Genomic DNA, 20834 nt, shown 5'->3' on the forward strand with positions numbered 1-20834 from the left:
TATCAATAAAAAGACTCTGTTACTAAAAGGGGGGGAAAAAAACCTGGGGCGCCTGGGTGGCTCAGTCGGTTGAGCGTCCGACTTCGGCTCAGGTCATGATCTCACGGTTCGTGGGTTCAGGCCCCACATCAGGCTCTGTGCTGAACACTTGCTCAGAGCCTGGAGCCTGCTTTGGATTCTGTGTCTCCCCCCTCCTCTGCTCTCGCTCTGTCGCTCAAAAATAAATAAAAGTAAAAAAATAAAAATAAAAAAACTGTTAAGTACAACCCAATTAGGAAAATTTAGACAATCTTTAGATACCTTCCAGAGCTCATCCCAAACCAAAAAAAACCCTATACCCAACCACATAAAATAGTGTCCACATGACATGTAAATGATCTCTCGAACTGGTCAAGTTTCACATATTGGTCAAGTTTCATGTATTTTAAAAAGGTCCACATCTTACCAATTAGTAGACAGGAGACTTTCAAGAAGTGTCCTATTAAATGTAAAAAAGAAGGAGAAGAAGAAGAAGAAGAAGAAGAAGAAGAAGAAGAAGAAGAAGAAAAAGAAAGAAAGAAAGAAAGAAAGAAAGAGAAGAAAGAAAGAAAGAAAGAGAAAGAGAGAAAGAAAGAAAGGAAGAAGGAAAGAGAAAGAAAGAGAGAAAGAAAGAAAGAAAGAAAGAAAGAAAGAAAGAAAGAAATCAGGGGGTCTTCCCGGAGGAGGTGATGGTGAAGGAACAAATAAGAGTTGGTGAGGCAGAGGCTGCAGGTGAGGGCATTCCAGGCATCAAAAGAACAGGATGTTCAGAAGCCTGCAGGTTTGAGGGATCCCGCTGCCTTCCAACAACTGGCGTTCCTTCTGTCTGGAGGTGTGGAGGGGGGAGATGGGGCCGGATCAGCTGGCCTCGTAGATCACCTAAGAACTTAATCTCTAAGTTCCAAATAGCGGTGGTAGGGCGTTCAGGCAGGGTGGGGGGGGGGGCCACTGTGGTTTGTCTTCGGAAGGATCGGAAAGATCAAAGATCGTGTGCGAGATGCAGAATTGAGATGGGCCGGGAGGGGGGAGTGGGGAGGGGAAGCCTGGTGGAGTGAGTGGGACCCTGGTGGCCTCCACCGGGGCAGCGGAGAAGAGAGGAGAAACACGGACAGGGGTGCCGGTGCAGCGTTCACGGGGCTCGGGTGAGAGAGCAGGAGGGAAGGGACAGGGAAGTACCTTCCACTGGCCTCCAACTCTGGTGACCAAGTAGATGACAATGACAGGGACACGGGGGAGGGGTCCCCCCATTGCCACCTCATCTGCCCAACTGCCTGCAGCTGACAGTTCCTATGGGAAGAGGTCCAGAGCCCCGAACTACACTTGGGTCCTGCTCCTGTCTTTGTGCACATTGGATCCTTGCTGACCCTTGGGCCGATTCTTGTCTTTTTTTCTAGAGAACGAGAGAGACTGAGAGAGAGAGAGAGAGAGAGAGAGAATCGCAAGCAGGCTCCGTGCCAGCAGCACTAAGCCCGATGCAGGGCTCGAACTCAGGAACCGTGAGAACATGACCTGGGCCGAAGCCAACACTCAGACACTTGGGACACTTAACTGACTGAGCCACCCAGGCTCCCCCACTTGGGCCGATTCTTACCCTGCTGGGCCCTAGTCTCTCCTCCTACAAAATGGAGGGACGGATACACAGGACACCTCGTGTGCTTTGACTGTGATGGACCCTCCTTTAGTGTGGGGGGTGGTGTGAAATGCCACCCAGACCCCCCTTCAGCAAAGACGTGCCAACCCAGATGCCGGGAAGGATGTCAGCAGGTGACTGTCGGCTGTCAGACCCCTTCCAGGAAGCCACACCTCTTCCTGAGCCGCCCACAGGCCACGCCTGATTGATGTGGGGACACAGCAGATGTGTGGTCTGCCCACCTCAGCCTGACTGGGGACCACTCTGCAAGGCTGCTCTGGCCCAGAGCTCCCCGGGGAAGCTTCCTCCTCCTTTTTCTTCCATCTGTCTACCCACCCACCCTTCCTTCCTTCTTCCCATCCGTCCGTCCGCCCGTGTACCCATCCCTCTGTCAGTGCAGAGTCTCCGCATCCCTCCCTCCCTCTCCTTGCCCCAGGAAGGATTCCAGCCCCCTCGTCGCTGGTCAAACGGGACGGTCGCTACCTTGCCAGGTTTTAATGAGAGTTCTCGGAAATAATGCACGCCGAGTGCCTGGTACAAAGCACGCCTAAAAGTGTATGTGCCGCCCCTGCTGTCGTCGGCTCCCGCCCGTCTCAGCCACCAGACACCTGCCTGCTCATCCTCCATGGTGGGAAAGTCTGGGCGCCCGGGCCTCCAGGGGCCGCCGCTGCTCCCGGCCGCTGCTGCTGCTGCTTCAGAGTCAAAGGGCTGGACACATGGCTTGGGCTCAGAACCTGTAGAGAAACGAGGGACGAGGTGTCAGGGCCAAGTGCGACGGGCTGAGGGGAGAGGACTCTTGAGTTCTGCAGCAGCTGCTGCTCTCCCGGGGCCTCGGTTGCCTCATCTATAAGATGGGCGGGTGGAAGGAGATGGTCTCAAAGATCTTGAAGCGACGACGCGTGCGTGCCGTCACCTCCCCATCCTGCCTCCTGAGCCTGTGGCAGACGTTTGTATTCACACGGGAGGCTCTTTCCTGCTGACTGATCATTCAGCCCCTCGGACTCCCACCCCCCTGCCCCCTCCCCCGCCCCGGGACCATTTCTAGCAGCTCCTTAGAGGTCCTCAGAGCGGACTCGTGAGATGAAATTGATTTGTCATACCTGCTCTGGCAAAAAGCCCTCATTCGAGAGAATGGCTCCTTAAGACCGAGCACAAGCGCCCAAGGCCCACATCGGGAGGGTCTCTGATGGGGGGACCCCAGGCTACCCCTGCCTTTGGGTCGTATTTGAAGTTTCAGGGCTTTCTGGTTGCCATGGCAGAGAGGAGAAAACAACGACTTTAGGGTCAACCAGACTGTGTCCTTGCCTGGACTTGCCTCTAATGGTTGCACACCTTTGGGGAAAGTACCTCTTTGAGCCTCAGTTTCCTCACCTGGGAGGTGGGCGTGACAATGCCTGCCTTTCAGAGCTGTGGGGAGGATGCAGGGGCCCTAGTGTGTGGAGCATAGTCCTGGGGCACGTGGCCAGTCTTGGCCACCTTCCTTGCCCTCTAGATCAGGAGGGTGCCCTGCCTTGACGTCGGGTCTTGGGCTGAGCCCCTTGCTGTGGGAAGGGGGGGTGTACCCACTTTTTCTCTCCCCCTGCCCTTTATAATGCAGCCAGCACAGTCCCCCTACCTATTCGAATCCCCGCGGAGGCTCCTGATCGCTCGCAGGAGGAATATTGAGACTCTCAGCCCGGCCACTGATGTCCACCAGGATATTCCTTCTGTGCCTGGTCCCCACCCCTGCGGGACCTGCTGCTTGAGACCCTCCCCTTCCGTTCCTGCTCTGAGGCTGCCTGCCTGAAGACCTCACCCTGTTCCTTCCAGAAATCTCTGTCCGCCCCCGACCTGTGGTGCCTCTCTCATGTGCGTTTCATTTCCTTGCATCGCCTCGACATCGTCCCTGCTCCAACCCCCCTCCAAAGACATCCCTGACTCTGCCAAAACCAGGGAGGAGACCAGCGCGTCCTAAGTGACAGCAATGGCGGTCTCAGGTGGGGCCGAGATGGGGTGGGGAGTGGGAGGTCAGATGCCTTTGGAAAGTGCCGAGTTAGGTCCGCAGCTTGGGTCCCCTGTGGCTGGGTGACCCCATGGACCGTCCTAGTTAATGCTGAGCCAGGATAATTACGAGCCAACATCTGCTGTCATTCTCCAAAGGGTCTAGCTAGGGTGATACGTTTGTGGCCACCTTGCCTGCGACCATTGCTGCTGGCACGGGGGAAGGCTGGTGATGTCCCTAACCCAAATAGGCACCAGTGGACGAATAGATACACAAGAGTGACAGAGGCGCACGGAGCAGTAAGATTCAGCCACTAAAGGGAAGGGAGTTTGGACACTGCTACAACGTGGGGATTGACCTTGAAGACCTTACAAGCGAAGAAGCCAGTCGGCAAAGACCACAGGCCACGCGAGTGCATTAATATACAATGCCTGCAGGGGTGAAATCTGTAGAGAGAGAAGGCAGATGAGTGGTTGCCTAGGGCTTTGGGGGAAATAGAGGGTTATGAGGTGATGGCTGAAAGATATGGTTTCTGTCGGGGTGATGAACGCGTTCTAAAGCTGTCGCAATGGCTGCGTAACACTGCGGATGTAGTTAAAGTTATCGAACTGAACACGTTAGATGGGTAAACCGGCTGGTGTGTGAATTACATCTCAATGAAACTGTTGCTCCCGACATTCCCGGGGCCCCTTGTAGAACTTTGATGGGGCAGGTGCACGCGGGCTGCTGCTCCGTTTCCTTCAAGGTGAATGAGCCTTTGATGCTCCGGGCCTGCCACAGTGTGTGAGGACGTCACTGCTTCCACCACGCCTGTGCTCCCGTCGCCCTCCTGGGCTGACGGAGGGCTTCTGCTCTGCTGTCCTCCTTAAGTCTCGCCTCTCCCGCCTTCCCCACCCTGAAGCCAGGGCCGCATCTATGACTCAGAGAAATGTCGGAATAAAACAAGCAGGCTGTGAGGGAGAAAAACCAGATGTGGGGCGGGGGGGGGGGGTCCGGGAGGCTGATGCGAGTCTGGGAGGGAAGGTGGAGGTGGCCCAAGGGTCAGTCCCACCCCCTGCTCATGCCCAGGGGGCCTCAGGAAAGACTGAAGGGTCTGCCTGCTTCACTGGGCAGGGGCCTCATGGAGGCCTGAGGCCTCGACAGCCTGTAGAGGCCAAAGGCAGAACCTCAGACGTTGGGGTCTGCGATCCACAGGCTGAAAGTGAAAGGCCAGGGATGAGTTTACCTTTTCTATGGAAGCTTCTGAGCCAAGAATAGGCTGGACTTGACTTTGATGACAGACTCAACTCTGATCCTGGTATAAAATGCTGAACCCCAATCTTTGTGTCACAAGCTATAAGTCCTGATGCCAAAGGTCATAGACTGAACTTTGATCCTGGTGTCATAGACTGAGCCCCATCCTGGTGTCATGGACTGAGCCCCCACCCAACATCATAGACTGAGTCCTGATCCTGGTGTCATAGACTGAGCCCCATCCTGGTGTCATGGACTGAGCCCCCACTCAACATCATAGACTGAGTCCTGATCCTGGTGTCACAGACTGAGCCCCATCCTGGTGTCATGGACTGAGCCCCCACCCAACATCATAGACTGAGTCCTGATCCTGGTGTCACAGACTGAGCCCCATCCTGGTGTCATGGACTGAGCCCCCACCCAACATCATAGACTGAGTCCTGATCCTGGTGTCATAGACTGAGCCCCATCCTGGTGTCATGGACTGAGCCCCCACCCAACATCATAGACTGAGTCCTGATCCTGGTGTCATAGACTGAGCCCCATCCTGGTGTCATGGACTGAGCCCCCACCCAACATCATAGACTGAGCCCGATCCTGGTGTCATGGACTGAGCCCCCACCCAACATCATAGACTGAGACCTGATCCTGGTGTCATAGACTGAGCCCCATCCTGGTGTCATGGACTGAGCCCCCACTCAACATCATAGACTGAGCCCCATCCTGGTGTCATGGACTGAGCCCCCACTCAACATCATAGACTGAGTCCTGATCCTGGTGTCATGGACTGAGTTTCCATCCTAGTGCCACAAGCCGAATCCTGACCCTGCTTACAGACTGAGCCTTGACTCTGATGTTGCACACTGAAGTCTGATTTTGATGGCAGATTCTCTTCCCCCAGACTCCAGACATTGTCTCCAGGGGCCTCTGGTCATTGCTGCCTAGTATTCCCATCCATACTCCAACCTCCAGCTGCCACGACCAAAGTCATTGTTTTCTTTCCTCCTCCTATGTCCCTGTGGCAGGGTGACCGTACTATCTTCCCGGTGACCTGGCCAGAAACCTGGAGACCAGCCTTCCCTCCTCACTACCCCTCAGGACACCAAGCCCCGTCAATTTCATCTCCCTGACATTTCCCCACTCTATCATCTTTTCTTTTCTCTGCCATTGTTTGAATTTCAGTCCCCGTTCTCTCCCTGCCCAACCACAATTCTTGTTGGGGTTTTCTCACACAAACAATGGTCAACCACAATTTCTACCCCGCTATTGCACTGTAAGTGGTTTACTTGTTCCCTTCTCTCTTTTTTTAATGTTTATTTTTGAGAGAGAGAGACAGACAGACAGAGAGTGAGTGGGGGAATGGCAGAGAGAGAGGGAGACACAGAATCTGAAGCAGGCTCCAGGCTCTGAGCTGTTAGCACAGAGCCCGACACGGGGCTTGAACCCACAAACCGTGAGATCATGACCTGAGCCGAAGTCAGATGGTTACTCGACTGAGCCACCCAGGTGCCCCATTTACTTGTTCCCTTCTAAGCCAGGAGTTCCATGGGCTATATCTGGTTCAACACCTGATTTTATAAATAAAGTTTTATTAGCACAAGTCACGCCCATTTGTGTATGTATTATCTATGACTGCTTTCATGCTGTAACAGCAGAGTTCAATAGTTGCATCAGAGACCACGTGACCTGCAAAGTCAAAAATATTTACTCTCTGGCACTTCAGAAAAAAAGCTTGCTGACCCCTGCTGCAGCCCATGAGGTTCATGAGGGCAGGTACTATATCTGACCCGCTTTCACATCCCCAAGCCCCAAGTGGTAAAATCTTATGTGTATTGATCAGCTCCTGTATACCTTGCCTAGTGCTAAGCCTATCAGGTAGTTTGCGTTCTTCTATCCTCATAAGCCCTCGAGTGCTCCCTTTACAAAAGAGGAAACTGAGGCTTAGAGAACTTGTCCTAGGTCATACCCTACTGGTAAGAGGCAGAGTTGGATGTGAACCCAGGAATTTCCACCTCCAAGCAGGGGTTTATAACCACCAGGTTATCCTGTGGTAAGCTGATGAAAGTATGGATGAGTGAATAGATGATTGGAAGGGCGGATGGTTGGATGGATGAGTGAATACATTGTTGGATAGGTGGACGGATGGTTACATAGTTGGCTAGCTAGCTGGATGGCTGGATGAATGGAGAGTTGGTTGGCTGGATGGTTGGCTGGGTGGGTGGTTAGATGGTTATATAAATGGATTGATGGATGCTGGGATGCAAGAATGAAATGATCCTTGGCTTCCTGGCTGTTTGGATGGATGGATGGGTAGATGCTTAGATGGGTGAATGGTTAGATGGTAAGATAGGTGGATAGTTATGTGGTTGGATGGATGGATAGATGGATGGATGGCTAGTTGAATGGATGGATGATAAGGTGGATGGACGAATGGGTGGATGGTTAGGTGAATGCATGCATGGATAGATGCATGGTGGCATGAATGGATAGTTGGCTAGCTGGCTGGTTGGGTGGCTGGATACATGCATGCACAAATACATGGATGCATGGGCGGGTAGTTGGGTGGCTGGCTGATTGGATGGATGGATGCTTAGATGGATGGATAGATCATTGGTTAGATGAATGTATGCATGGATGGATGCATAGTTGCATGGATGGATAGTTGGCTAGCTGGCTGGTTGGGTGGATGCATGGATATGTGGATGGATGGATAGTTGGGATAGATGGGGTGGCAGCGTCCAGAGACAGTGAGGCATTCGTTACATTAAGGAAATGGCATTCTGAGGGGATGAGTGGGGGAGGGGGAAGATGTAGCTAGAAGGGGGGCAGGACAGAGTCAGAGAAGCCAGGCGAGAGGGAAACCCAGTTAAGGCACAGAATGTACTCCTTACGGATTCGGTGAGGCAACTTCCCTGCAGGTCCTAACTACCCTTTCCCCAGCCTTGTTTCATTCCCCAAATCCAACCCTATCATTTTCCCAGGAAGTCCCATTAGATGCCCAGATGGCCAGTTACAGAGCTTGAGAGGGGCACACAAAAAAGCCCTCTTCCTATGTATCTCCCTACTCCTCCCAGGGCTAAAGCCTGGAAGGACATTGTTAGGAAAGACTCTACTCCCCAGCACCATGCTTCTCGCTAAGGAGCCTGGATTCAGGTTCCACCATTAGCCCCTGCAGCCCCAGCCATAAAAGGGTGTAAGAGTGACTGCTGGTTTCCTCAGCTCATTCCCCCACCTGCCAGCCTGTGAATCAGTCTCAGTGTGCCTGGGCAGGAAGATGGGGTGGGCGGAGAGGCCAGGAGCGGGTGGAACTTCATAAGGATCTGGGTCCCAGACAGGGACTTTGGGGGTCCATGGTTGATGCACATGTTCTCTGGTATTGCCATCCACTGGTGGATTTAAAAGCCCTCCCCAGACCCTCCGGCTGCCCACACTGGCAGCTTCGTTTACCAGTCAGAACACAGCACAGAGGTAGCTTTGGGATGGAACTGTTACCAGATCCTGGCCCCTCCAGCATGCGCTTGCTATGTGACCTCGAGCAAAAGTCGCTCAGCCTCTCTCAACATCACGAGGGTTCAACAACCGGCGAGCAACTTCTACCTTTCTGGCTATTCTTTTCTCGCATCCCAATCTCCGGGCCTCCCTCTGTCTCCCCGGCCCCAGCCTCCAGGTCCTCTGATACTCCTGTCTCCTTCTTGACCCAAGCAGGGTGCCTGGTACACATTAGGCCCTCAGCCAGTCTGCGGAATGAATGAGCTAATGAATCTTCTCCCTGGCTTCCCCCCTGCATGAACACTCACGGTCACCCTGGACAGGCACTTGGCTCATGCAGGTGACAGTGGAGGCTAAGCAGTGGCCTGGAGTGGGCGAGGGTCGGGCAAAGGTGGGAGGCACGGGACGAAGGATATCCAGGAGGCTCCTATCACACTGTCCCCCACACCCTGTGGCCCCTGATACTGGCTGGTTATCTTCAAGGGAAAACTCATCCTGAGATTTAAGGAGAAGCGTCTTTTTGCCAAAGCGATTCGCCCAGGCCTCGGGGGATATAATACAAAGGGCCTCTCCAGCCCCCACAGAAGTAAACTGAGGCCCCAGGACCCGGGAGGGGACCGCCACCAACCCTTTTCGTGTGTTGTGTTTGAGGGAGATGTCTGCCAGAACCCCTCGGAGTCTCAAACCTCCTCTCTTTGGCTGCCTCCCTAGCTTCCCTCCTGCCATCACCCAGGAGCAAACAGCAGCAGGAACCCCCAGCCAGTCACCAGGGTGCCCCAAGGGAGTTCTGGGGTGGATTCTCGTTCTGCAAATTTACCTCCCGACACAAGGTCCTGGCTGAGCCTGGGGAGACGGTTCCTCTGAAGTGACAAGGACCCCATAAGCCTGTGATGTTCTGTCGGGCCCCGGGGGACTAGGGATCATGGAATTTGGGGCCGGATCAGGCAGAGCCTGTGCCCCAGGCAAAGGAAAGGCTCCAGGCTGTCCAGGGAGCCCTGCTGGGGACGGGGGGACATGCCTGCTGGGCACTGCCCGCCCCCTTACCTCTCTTGAAGGCCCACCGCTTCAGCCACCGCTTGGAGAGGGCTGGCCAGGAGTGGTTGAGCGCTGAGTTAGCCATGGGGGCCCACGCGTGCGAGAGTCGTGGGTGCACAGCAGGGGCTGAAGCAGGAGTTTGGCCGGGAAGCCCTGCCAGGATGGGGCTGCCAGCAAGAGGGGCGGAGACTGCCGCCAGGGGCGGCCAGATGCGTCAGCTGATGGGAGCTTGGGGCCAGGGCAGGGGGGCAGGGGGGCTGGGGGGCCAGGGACTCCAGCCTGGGGGGGGGGGGAAGGCCAAGCCCCGAGCACAAGCCCCCCTCACCCCTCCTCCATCTATAGGCGTCTCACCCTGGCCAGACTAGACATTCCCAGGACGGGCCGAAGAGAACGGCACTGTGAGTGGTGGTGACATTGGGGTCCTCAGAAGACAAGTTTAGACTGGGTCCTGAGGTGAGCTTGGGTGTGTGTGAACGTCTGCGTGTGTGTGTGTGTGTGTGTGTGTGTGTGTGTGTTTAAGTTTTATTTATTTAAGTAATCTGTACACCCCCCGTGGGGCTCGAACCCACGACCCTGAGATCAAAGTCACGCACTCTTCCAGCCGAGCCAGCCAGGCGCCCCTGTGAGTGTGTGTTTGAGGGCAAATCTTGGGTGTCAAGTTGCCCATGTGGGGGTGAATAGGAACATCTGGGTGGTTCTCCCCCCAGCGTTTTGTTTTTTTAACTTTATTTATTTATTTTGAGAGAAAGCACGAGAGAGTGTGAGTCGGGGGGGGGGGGGCGGAGAGAGAGAGAGAGAGAGAGAGAGAGAGAGAGAATCCCAAGCAGGCTCTGTGCCATCAGTGCAGAGCCCGACTCGGGGCTTGAACTCCTGAGCCATGATATCATGACCTGAGCGAAAATCAGGAGTTGGGCACTTAAGCGACTGAGCCCCCCAGGCGCCCTTCCCCCCAGTTTTATTGAGATATAATGGACCCACGGCACCGTGTGCTTTTAAGGCACACAGGATAATGACCGGACTTTCATATACTGTGGAAAGACCACAACACATTTCGCTAACTTCCATCACCTCATTTAGATGCAAAAAAAAAAAAAAAAAAAAAATCTTATTTTTCCTTGTGATGAGAACTCTTAGTTTCTACTCTCTTAGCGACTTTTCCAGCACACCACGCAGCGGCGTTAACGCTGGTCACCACGCTGTGCGCATCACATCCCCAGGACTTACTTATCTTGTCACTGGAAGTTGGTCCCTTTTGAGCCCCTTCTTCCAATTCCTCCCCCCATCCCCACCCCCTGCCTCTGGAAGCCAGAAATCCAATCTCTTTTTCTATGGGTTTGGCTGCCGTTTTCAGAGTCCACGTTTAAGTGAGATCATACAGCATTTGCCTTTCTCTGTCTGACTTATTCACTTAGCATAGTGTCCTCGGAGTCCGTCCATGTTGTCCCAAGTGGCAGGACCTCCTTTTTTTATAGCTGAATATTGTTTTTATTTATTTATTTATTTTTAATTTTTATTTTTTATTTTTGGGACAGAGAGAGACAGAGCATGAACGGGGGAGGGGCAGAGAGAGAGGGAGACACAGAATCGGAAACAGGCTCCAGGCTCTGAGCCATCAGCCCAGAGCCTGACGCGGGGCTCGAACTCACGGACCGCGAGATCGTGACCTGGCTGAAGTCGGACGCTTAACCGACTGCACCACCCAGGCGCCCCTGAATATTGTTTTTTAAAAAATAACCCTGCGATCCGGTGTGTGTGCCTGAAGGCCGGATGGTGTCTGTGGGGTTGGATGTACAAGGCTCACCTGGGACCTGGGGAAATCGGCTTCTGTTACCTGGTCCCTGCCCGGGTTCCTGCGTGTCCGCGCGCGGTTGTGTACGTGTGAGCCGGGTGCGTGGGGTTTGCGTGCGAGGTCAGGTGTGCGGGCTCCGGTCAGCGCGCGTGGCCGTGCCGGTGCTGCCCCCTGGTGGTGGGGCCTCCCTACTGCACCCTCGCTCCCTGCGTCTGAAAAATCCTTTGTTCCCTGCTGACCCCCTCCCCCCCCCCCCCCCCCCCGCTCCCCAGATCCTTTTTGTGACCTCCCAGCCCCAAACCACTGTCACTGGTGAGAGGACCAAGGCTTTCTTCTTTCTGGAGTCCTGGCCCGCTGCCGCCCCCTCAGAGGAAAAGGCTGTCTGTCACTCCTCTCTTCAGTGACCCTCTGTCCCCTCCCTTCCCGAAGGGTTATCTGCACGCCTGCCTTTGCCTCCTGACACCCGCTTGAGCCCACAGCCCTTGTAGTCTTATTTCCACCCCCTCCAGTCTTCTGGATCTCTCTGGGGGCTAACTCCAATGGGAGAGTTTCCAGCCTCACCTTTCCTGACCCCTAATCTTTCTTGAACGCCCCTCCCCCACCCCACGCCCCAAGCTTCTCCTTCCTGTTTGTCCTCCAGTTTCCCTTCTGCCTTGGCCATCTTCCTTTCTCTGTCTGGCCTTTTTTTTTTTTTTTTTTTTTTTTAATTTTATTTTTAAGTTTATTTATTTATTTTGAGAGAGAGAGAGAGAGAGACAGTGCAAGTGGGGGAGAGGCAGAGAGAGAGGGGGAGAGACAGACTCCCAAGCAGGTTCCTCAGGGTCAGCGCAGAACCCGTGAACCGTGAGATCGTGACCTGCGCCTAAGTCGGACACGTAACCGACTGAGCCACCCAGGCGCCCCTCTCTGTCTGACCTTTAAACTCTGCCCTTGGCCATCACGTGCCCTCCTCCCCATCTGCACATCCCTCGGGAGGTCAGCTCTCATAGTGTGAGTAGGTGACCGCACATCTTCCGCTCACGGAAAGATACAAAAACACCCACACTTTGCACAGCAGCACCCAGCGCCCTCCAGCACACGCGGACAGTGGCGGACGCACGCGCACTCAGTTATACGCAGACGGCCAGGCTCGTCCATGGAAACCCGGAGAATGGCCCGCGGAGCCGTGCTGCGGTTTGAATGCCCCGGCTCCCGCCACACACGTTTCCCTGCACGGGCTGCAGACGCCTCTCCGGGCTCCCCGACCTCCGGGGGGTGGGCAGGTGGGAGGACTTTCTGTGGGTGCTGAAGCCCCGCCCCCCCTGAGGGGCCAGCCAGCCTCAGGCGGAGGCCAAGGCCGGGTTTGCCATTTCTGCTTGGCCCTCTCTCACTAGAGCCAAGCCTGCGGAGATGGCAGAGATTGGGGTCCCCCATCAGTCTCTCTCTTTTAGGCGTGACTTAGAAAGTGTCTAGACGCACACCTGTCCGGGCCCCGCTCAGGAAAACAAGGCTCTGGGTCCGGCATGCTGAGCTCCTACTGTGCTTCCTGAGCTCCTACTGTGCGCCGGCACCGTGCTAAGATTCACATGCAAGGCCTGGGACACCCTTTGGCCCGGTGAACAAATAGGGCCAGAGCTGCTTGGTGGTCACACCTCGGTCCTCAGAACATCGGGCGACTGAGCCAGCGGAACACCCTGGGGAATGCACCCCCTGAGCGTGGCATTCAAGGCCTTCCCCTTGTGCCCTCAGCCTAACTCACCAGCTCCGTCCTCCCGGGCCCCAGCTCTCCCCTCCAAGTTCACCCCCTCCCCGTTCTCCTGGGCCACCAGACCCCACGGTGCCTGAAGACTGAAGCCACCTGCGGGCTGGGCGGCCCCGGGGCCGGGCGGAAGCAGGCCTGGGTGTGCCCTGCTCGAACCGCAGCCCTCTTCCCCCCCTCAGCCCCACCCCGGGCGGATGTGAGGCTCCCCAAGGTGGGCCTTGCTGGGAGCCAGGGGGCGCCTCCCGGGGTCAGAGCTCTGACCTGGAGGGCTTCCCGGGAGCGGCGTCCTCCTCCTCCTCAGAGGACCTGGGAAGACTGGGGTGGGCCCAGCTCACGACTGCCATCGGCCTTAAGAGGCAGCGTTTGTTTTGAAAGTCAGACGCCCGAGCCCCAATCTTTGGATGCTGCTTCAGGGAGGTCCGTGGGGGCCCCCGCGATCCGGTTTAGGAAGCAAAGTCCGCCCGGGGTGGGGACTCTGCCCCAGGGAGCACCCTCATTCACCCCCTGTCTGTGTCCCTTAAGCAGGCTTTGGCTACAAGGGGGCTCTATCTTCTCGTCTTGTCGGCTGCACGTGTCATGGACCCCAGGCCCCGGGGGGGGGGTGACCTTTCGGGGACACAGACCTCTGCAGAACAGACAGGCGGGTCAAACGGTCATCCCCGCCCACTCAGGAAGCAGGCTGGCGGGCAGGTGGAGGGAAACAACCTGTGATGTCTCTGCTGCCCCTCAGGACCCTGCCTCCCCCCCGCCCCCGCCCCCGCCACTCTGTCTCTGTTGGTCACCGGTCCCCCAGGCCCCCGTGAAGGTCACTCACCAGAGAGAGGCTTGTCCTCGCTGCCGTGGGTACCCAGCCTGGCTACCAGCTCCTGTGGCCCCCACGACCCATGGCTGAGGCTTCCCGGTGGCCCAGGGGGAGCACTGGCGGGGCCCTCGGGAACCGCGGGGTGACCCAACTCTGCCTCAGCTTCCTCTTTCTCAACCGCCTGCCCGCCTGCCCGGTGCCTCTGTGGACCCCAGCCTTGGGCGGAGGCAGGGGTCTGAGGACAGCCCGGGCCAGGTTCTAGAAGCAGGGAGCCTCCCCGGCCGCACAGCTGGAGCACCCTGAGAAGTGGGGTGGGGAGCGGGGCGGGGAGTCTCAGCAGCCTCGCCCCCACCCCAGCGGCTTCCTGTGGAACCAACTGCCAAAGAGGAAGGGGGTGCCAGGGCCTCACCCGGGCACACGGGTGCACAGAGGTGCACAGGGCACGCGCATCGTGTATGCACAGAGACACGGGTGCTCCGACCCCCAGGGACCCGCGCTGGCTCGTGCGTGGGGAGAGAGGGAGAGAGAGAAGCCCTGGTGTGCATGTAGCATGTGCTGACTCCTGTGGTGTAAATACTCCCCCGTAGCTGATTTCAACACCGACCCAATGCACCGAGCGTCCAGTCGGGAGGAAACGCTCAGACACGGCTCCAGAGTGTCACTGGAGTGGGTACTCGGGCACGAGGTGTCCTCAGAGACACGGGCCCCCTCGCGCATGGGTGTGTAGATACCCGCAGGTCCGGGGAGACTCGGTGGGGGGTGGAGAGAGAGCAGTGCACCTGCAGAGACCCCTGGGCGCACGCAGGGCTCGCCCAGGCTCTTACACGCAGACACCGGGGGGCCCACGGGCACATGCACGGGTGTGACCACAACACGATGAATGGGGACACGCGGGAGCGCCCACCCGGAGGCCGGAGAGGGGCCCGTGAGGAGACCGGCTCCCAGAGCCCCTTGTTATGTGTTCCGGAAGTTTGCGGGCTGCCTGTTAACTGCTGTCATCCTAAAACATTTAATTATATAAACTTGCAGATACAGAAATCATGTTAAGAATGAAAGTACCGACCACTCAAACCCAGTACCGTACCGTGTGCCTGAGGCCACTGGACTGCGCGCTTAGAAATGGTTAAAGTGGGGGCGCCCGGGTGGCCGAAGGCGGCTGAGCGTCCGACTCTTGGTTTTGGCTCTGGTCACGATCTCACAGGTTGTGGGTTCGAGCCCCACACCCGGCTCCGCGCTGACAGCTCGGAGCCTGCTTGGGATTCTCTCTCTCTCTCTCTCTCTCTCTCTCTCTCTCTCCTTGTCTCTCTGACCCTCCGTGCTCACGCGCTCTTCCTCTCTCAAAATAAATACATACATAAATAATTGAAAAAAAGGTTAAAGTGCTAAATTTTACGTCATGTGGGTTTGCCGTAGTAAAATGAAGACATTCAGCCCCTCCCTAATTATCTCGCTTCGTTATTCTTTCATCCGGGGCCTTCGAGGTCGTTTGTGGCGACCGAGCCTCCCTGGGGAAAATGCTGGAGAGTGGCGCCCTTGTGCGCGTCTTTCCAAGCCCGAGCTCGCCATGCTGGCACCTGGAACCGGGCCACAGTGACAAGCGTGGATGCTGCGGGGACCAGCAAACACAGCTTGGTGCTCTCCAGCTGCCGTCAGCCCCTGTCCCGCCCACAGGCTGCACAGATGTGGCTCTGCGGGCGCTCGCACAGGGCGCAACAGGCCCGTGGACCCCCAGAAACGTGAAGCTGCCGGGACACGGCCGGAGAGGGCCACCTGTGGAGACACTCACACACCCGTTGCCAGGTGAGTCCGCCAAAGCCCAAACACACAAACCCCGGCTGGCCCAGGGCCCCGCACCCAGCACGCGACCGTCCGCAGAAACATACAAACATGAGACGCACACAGGACACGAGGAGGCAGGGAAGCACACAGAGTCACGTGCACAACACGTTCTGTCGCCATCGACTGTGTCCTGAACGCAACACGCATTTATTGAGCGCCTACTGTATGCTGGGTCTTTTTGTAGGCGGGGGATTACGGGGGACGAGGCAGGCACAACCCTCTGCTCTGGAGCCCTGGAGGCAGACTGTGAACCAGGAAACAGACACCCCCCACCCGCCCCTGCCCCCCAGGTAATTGCAGATGGCATTGATTGCCGTGGAAGGAAGCAGACATTGTGATGGGACAGAGGGTGGGTGGGGGAGGTGGCTGCAGGAGCCAGGGTGTGTCTGGAAGGCCACCGGAGCTGAGACCTGAGTGCCCAGAAGGGGCCAGGCGTGTAAACGAAGATCTGGGGAAGGACACTCCCCGAGGCAGGAGGCGCAGGGGCAAAGGCTGGGAGGCAGGACTGAGTTTCCTGTGTCGCGAGTGTCTGTGTGGCCAACGTGGGGCCGGAGGGGCCCAGACTGGCAGTGCTCAGACCCCCCCAGACCGTAAGCATGACGGATGGGCATCATCGGAGGGGCAGGGAAGGGAGCTTGGGGACAAGACGGCTCAGAGGGTGCAGGAGCCCCAGAGACCCACACAGACGCCATCACTGGGTGGTCCTAGGAGGGAAGGTGGGTCTACAGTCCTTTGCCTGGAGGGGAGGGGTCTGCTTTCTCTGTCCCTGCCTCGCTTCTTGTCTCCCTGTCGCTCCTGTCTCTTCCCCACCTCCTTGTCTCTCTGTCTCTCTTCTTGTCTCTCTGCGTCTTCTTCTGGGCTTCCCCCCCGCCAGAATTTCAATTCTCTCCGGCCTCTCTCCCTCCCAGCCTCCTTGTCCTGCTCTCTCTGTGTGGTCCAATCGCTAGAGAGAGCTCTCCCCACTCTCAGTGCTCGATCCCTCGCCCCCTGCGCTGGCCACCGTCGTCACCGCCCTCCTCCCACTGCTGAGGTCCCTGGTGGCCTCCTGGACGCTGACCCCTCAGCTGTGTGTCCCTGGCTCTCCTGCCCCTCCACTACCCTGTGTCATCTCCAGGGAGGTCCCCTCTGCTTGCACTACTCTTTTCTGCTGTCTCTGCTGGTAAAATATACACAAAGTAACATTTACTATGGTATCGGCACAAAAACAAGACACAGAGATCAACGGAACAGGGACAGAGAGTCCAGAAACGGACCCACAAATGTGTGGCCGACTCTAACCATCTCGAAGTGCACAGCTCGGTGGCACCGAGCACATTTTCATTCTTTTGCAACCACCCCCACCATCCACCTCCAGAATTTTCTCACCTTCCCAAATTGAGACTCTGTCCCCATGAAACACTAAACTCCCCACCCCCTTCCCAGCCGCTGGTGTCTCGTATTTGACTTTCTGTGTCCCTGAATTTGCCTGGTCTGGGTACCTCGTGAATGGAGTGAAACGCTTCTTGTCCGTGTGTAGCTGGGGTTTTTTTTTTTTTTTCAATTTTTTTTAATGTTTATTTTTGAGAGACAGAGACAGAGTGTGATCGGGTGAGGGGCAGAGAGAGGGGGAGACACAGAATCCAAAACAGGCTCCAGGCTCTGAGCTGTCAGCATGGAGCCCGACGCGGGGCTCGAACCCATGGACTGTGAGATCATGACCTGAGCGAAGTCGGACGCTTAACCAGCTGAGCCACCCAGGTGCCCCTTTTGTAGCTGGTTTATTTCCCGGCCCTCAGGGTTCACCCACGTTGTAGCAAGTGCCAGAATGTCCTTTTTTTTTTTTTTTTTAAGGCTGAATAATACTGCGTTGTGTGGCTGGACCCATTTTGTTTATCCGTTCATCTGTCCGTGGACATTTAGGAGGTTTCCACCTTTTGGCCATCGTGAATAATGATGCTACGAGCATGCGTGTGCAAATATCTGTTTGGATCCCTCAAAGAGATGAATTCCCCAGTTTTAGGCCGGGGGAAATGAACCCGTTCAGCTTTTAGCTTTAGGAGGTGGCTTTCTTCAGACGGTAGCTGCTATCTCTGCAATGACCACCAGAGGAGAGTGCTTCTCCAGGGCTCCTCTGGACAAGCTGGGACCACAGCGAGCCGAAAAAACCCAAACGCCAGGCTGGGAATTCAACACCCACTACCGAAGGGCGGGGCCCCAGCCTGAGCCAGTGAGGGAGGTGGGTCTGGGACACAGGTGGCTGTCTCCCTTTCCTCCTCTCACTTTTGATAGAGACGTGGTTGACTGAGATAGTTCCTGTGCTGCAAGGAAAAAAAAAATCCAGCTGGGCTAGAGAGCAGATGTAAAAAAACAAACAAAAACCTCAAAGTAATAGAAATTGTAGAAGGAACTTATAAGGCAATTTCTACAACTGTGGGTTGAAAAGCTGCTTTTTAGAAAAAAAATTTTTTTAAACTAAGAAAGGAAGCTCAGAAGGCTTAAATAAAAAGACAGAAATATCTGGGGTCCCTGGGTGGCTCAATTGGTTGGTCGTCTGGCTTTGGCACAGGTCATGATCTCGCGGTCTGTGAGTTCGAGCCCCGCGTCTGGCTCTGTGCTGACAGCTCAGAGCCTGGAGCCTGCTCCGGATTCTGTGTCTTTCTCTCTCTCTGCTCCTCCCTTGCTAGTCCTCTGTCTCTCAAAAGCGAATACAATCATTAAAAAAAAAAAAGACAGAAATATCTGATTATATACATAAACACAAATTTAGGGGGAAATGTTATAAACAAAACCAGTGAGTAAAGACCAGTAAGTTGTCTGAGAAGGGTTAGGACCTTCACAAAGAATTTCTACACATGGATAAGAGAAAAGACAAACAACATAAACAGAAAACTGAGGAATCACATGAACAGGTACTTCTCGGAACCAAAAGCCAAAGAGCATACGAAAATATAGTCCTCAGGAACCCAGAGAGTGTGAGTTTCAGTAACAATGAGCTGTTACTTCACACCCAAGAGGGTGTCAACAAAAACAGAAAAGAGTGAGAATGTATGTCTGATTATTATCTTTTTGCAGATGAAATTATAGTGGAAATCAGAAAATTTGTGAAATTCTGTATATTTAATTTATTTATGACTTCCCATATTTTCTAAAGTTGAACTAAACATTTCAAGCTGTTATTATAGGGGCGCCTGGGTGGCTCAGTCAGTTAAGCATCCGACTTCGGTTCAGGTCATGATCTCGCGGTTCGTGAGTTTGAGCCCCGCGTCGGGCTCTGTGCCGACAGTTCAGAGCCTGGACCCTGCTTCGGATTCTGTGTCTCCCTCTCTCCTTGCCCCTCCCCTGCTCACAATCTCTCTCTCTCTCTCTCTCTCTCTCTCAGAAATAAACATCAAAAAATAAAAATTTCAAGCTGTTGTCATAAAGCACATAAAAAAAGTGATAAAAAACATAAAAAAATGATAACACTTACTGCTAGCAGAGATGCAGAGAAAAGAACACTGATGCATATTGTCATATACAGATATTCCTTGACTTACAATGGGGTTACATCCAGGGGTTACACCAACATCGTAAGTTGAAAATATCATAAGTCCAAATGCGTTTAATACACCTAACCTATCGAATATCAAGGCTTGGCTTAGCCTACCTTGAACATACACAGAACACTTCCATTCACCTACCCTCGGGCAAAATCATCTAACACAAACCTATTTTATAATAAGACACTGAATAGCTCATACAATTTATTCTATTTTTTTTCAACGTTTTTTTTTTTTAATTTTTTTAATTTTTTTTTTATTTTTGGGACAGAGAGAGACAGAGCATGAACGGGGGAGGGGCAGAGAGAGAGGGAGACACAGAATCGGAAACCGGCTCCAGGCTCTGAGCCATCAGCCCAGAGCCTGACGCGGGGCTCGAACTCATGGACTGTGAGATCATGACCCAAGCTGGAGTCGGATACTTAACCGACTGAGCCACCCAAGGCGCCCTGGAACCATACAGATTTTTAACCTTCGAGTCTGAACTTCTTCCGCTCAGCATAATGCATTTCGGATTCATCCACGTTGCTCTGTGTCTTTCTTTGAATCACTGTGGAACGTTCCATTATAAGTTATTCCGCTACTGTTTTCCAGTCACCCACTGACGGTCATGTAAGACTGTATCTAGTTGTTGGCGATTACGAACAACACCACTGTAAACATTCGTGGGAACACGAGTTTTTATTTTTCTCGGGAAAATATCCAGAAGCAGATTACTGGGTCCTGTGGGAAGCGTTCCAAGATGGTGTTAAAAATGTACCATTTCTTGAAAAAGAAGAAAGATGAGGCAGAGGGCCGAGTGAACCGCTAGCCCGTGCACCTGCAGAGGCCACACGAGCAGAAATAAGGAAAGCCCGAGGCCCGGGACGCTGGTACAAACTGGTGGGCAGCACGCCCACTCTCTAGCACTTGACTCACAGGATCTAGAACACCCATCGCCACGTGATGGCAAGGACCACCTTTGAGAGACCCACCTGGCTTGTACCAAAACAGTCCCTTTTGGTCCTTTGCCCTGGACCTGCGACTTTCGGGACTAATTCTGTTTGCGTTTGTGGCTGAATGTAACACGTGTCCGATAAACCACCTCCTCTGCTATCTTAGCTAAAGAAAAAAAAAACCCGATGCATTCCCTGCGGCAATGACAGCACTCAGGGCTGTCATTGACACTGTCATTGACACATTTTAGCTATTCTATTTAGTGCAGAGGGGTAACTCATTGTGTTAGGGCCCCTTGATGACATCAGAAACCCCTGCTGATTGCCCCTGGGGCTTATGCTATCCCTGGATGGGGAAAGGCACCTGTGGTGCCCTCGATTGGAATATTCTTCTGGTCCCTTTCAACTGCATAACTGTGTGTGTGCATGTGTGCGTGTGTGTGTGTGTGTGTGTGTGTGTGTGGGTGGGTGGGTATGGGCAGAAAGCCAGGGGGAGTTTATTAATGCCTCTAATCGGTTTGTATTCTCTTTAAAAATTTTTAATGTTTATTTATTTTTCGACATAGAGACAGAGTGTGAGCAGGGGAGGGGCAGAGAGGGAGGGAGATACAGAATCCGAAGCAGGCTCCAGGCTCCGAGCCGTCGGCACAGAGCCCGACACGGGGCTCGAACCCACGAACCGTGAGATCGTGACCTGAGCCGAAGTCGGATGCTTCACCGGCTGAGCCACCCAGGGGCCCCTAATTGGTTTGTATTTTTAAAGCAAAAGAGCACCTACCCACCTTGCCAAAATAGACCTACACGCAGGGAGGAGATAGTATTTA

At 54.6% G+C, this 20834-nt stretch overlaps 1 protein-coding gene across 1 annotated transcript in view; it reads right to left on the reverse strand.

Annotated features, from left to right (window-relative positions):
• Positions 1-9550, reverse strand: part of ARHGEF18 (Rho/Rac guanine nucleotide exchange factor 18) — an 80221-nt gene extending 70671 nt beyond the window's left edge. Inside the window, exons 1-2 of the mRNA XM_045496497.1 lie at positions 9396-9550; positions 2261-2382 (exon numbers count right to left, since the gene is read on the reverse strand). Of these exons, the coding sequence (XP_045352453.1) occupies positions 2261-2382; positions 9396-9471 (198 nt within the window). The 5' untranslated portion in view covers positions 9472-9550. The remainder of the gene's footprint in view (positions 1-2260; positions 2383-9395) is intronic.
• Between the last annotated feature and the right edge of the window lie 11284 nt (positions 9551-20834).

The sequence above is a fragment of the Leopardus geoffroyi genome, chromosome A2 (genome assembly GCF_018350155.1).
Source record: "Leopardus geoffroyi isolate Oge1 chromosome A2, O.geoffroyi_Oge1_pat1.0, whole genome shotgun sequence".
NCBI classification, from domain to species: domain Eukaryota; kingdom Metazoa; phylum Chordata; class Mammalia; order Carnivora; family Felidae; genus Leopardus; species Leopardus geoffroyi.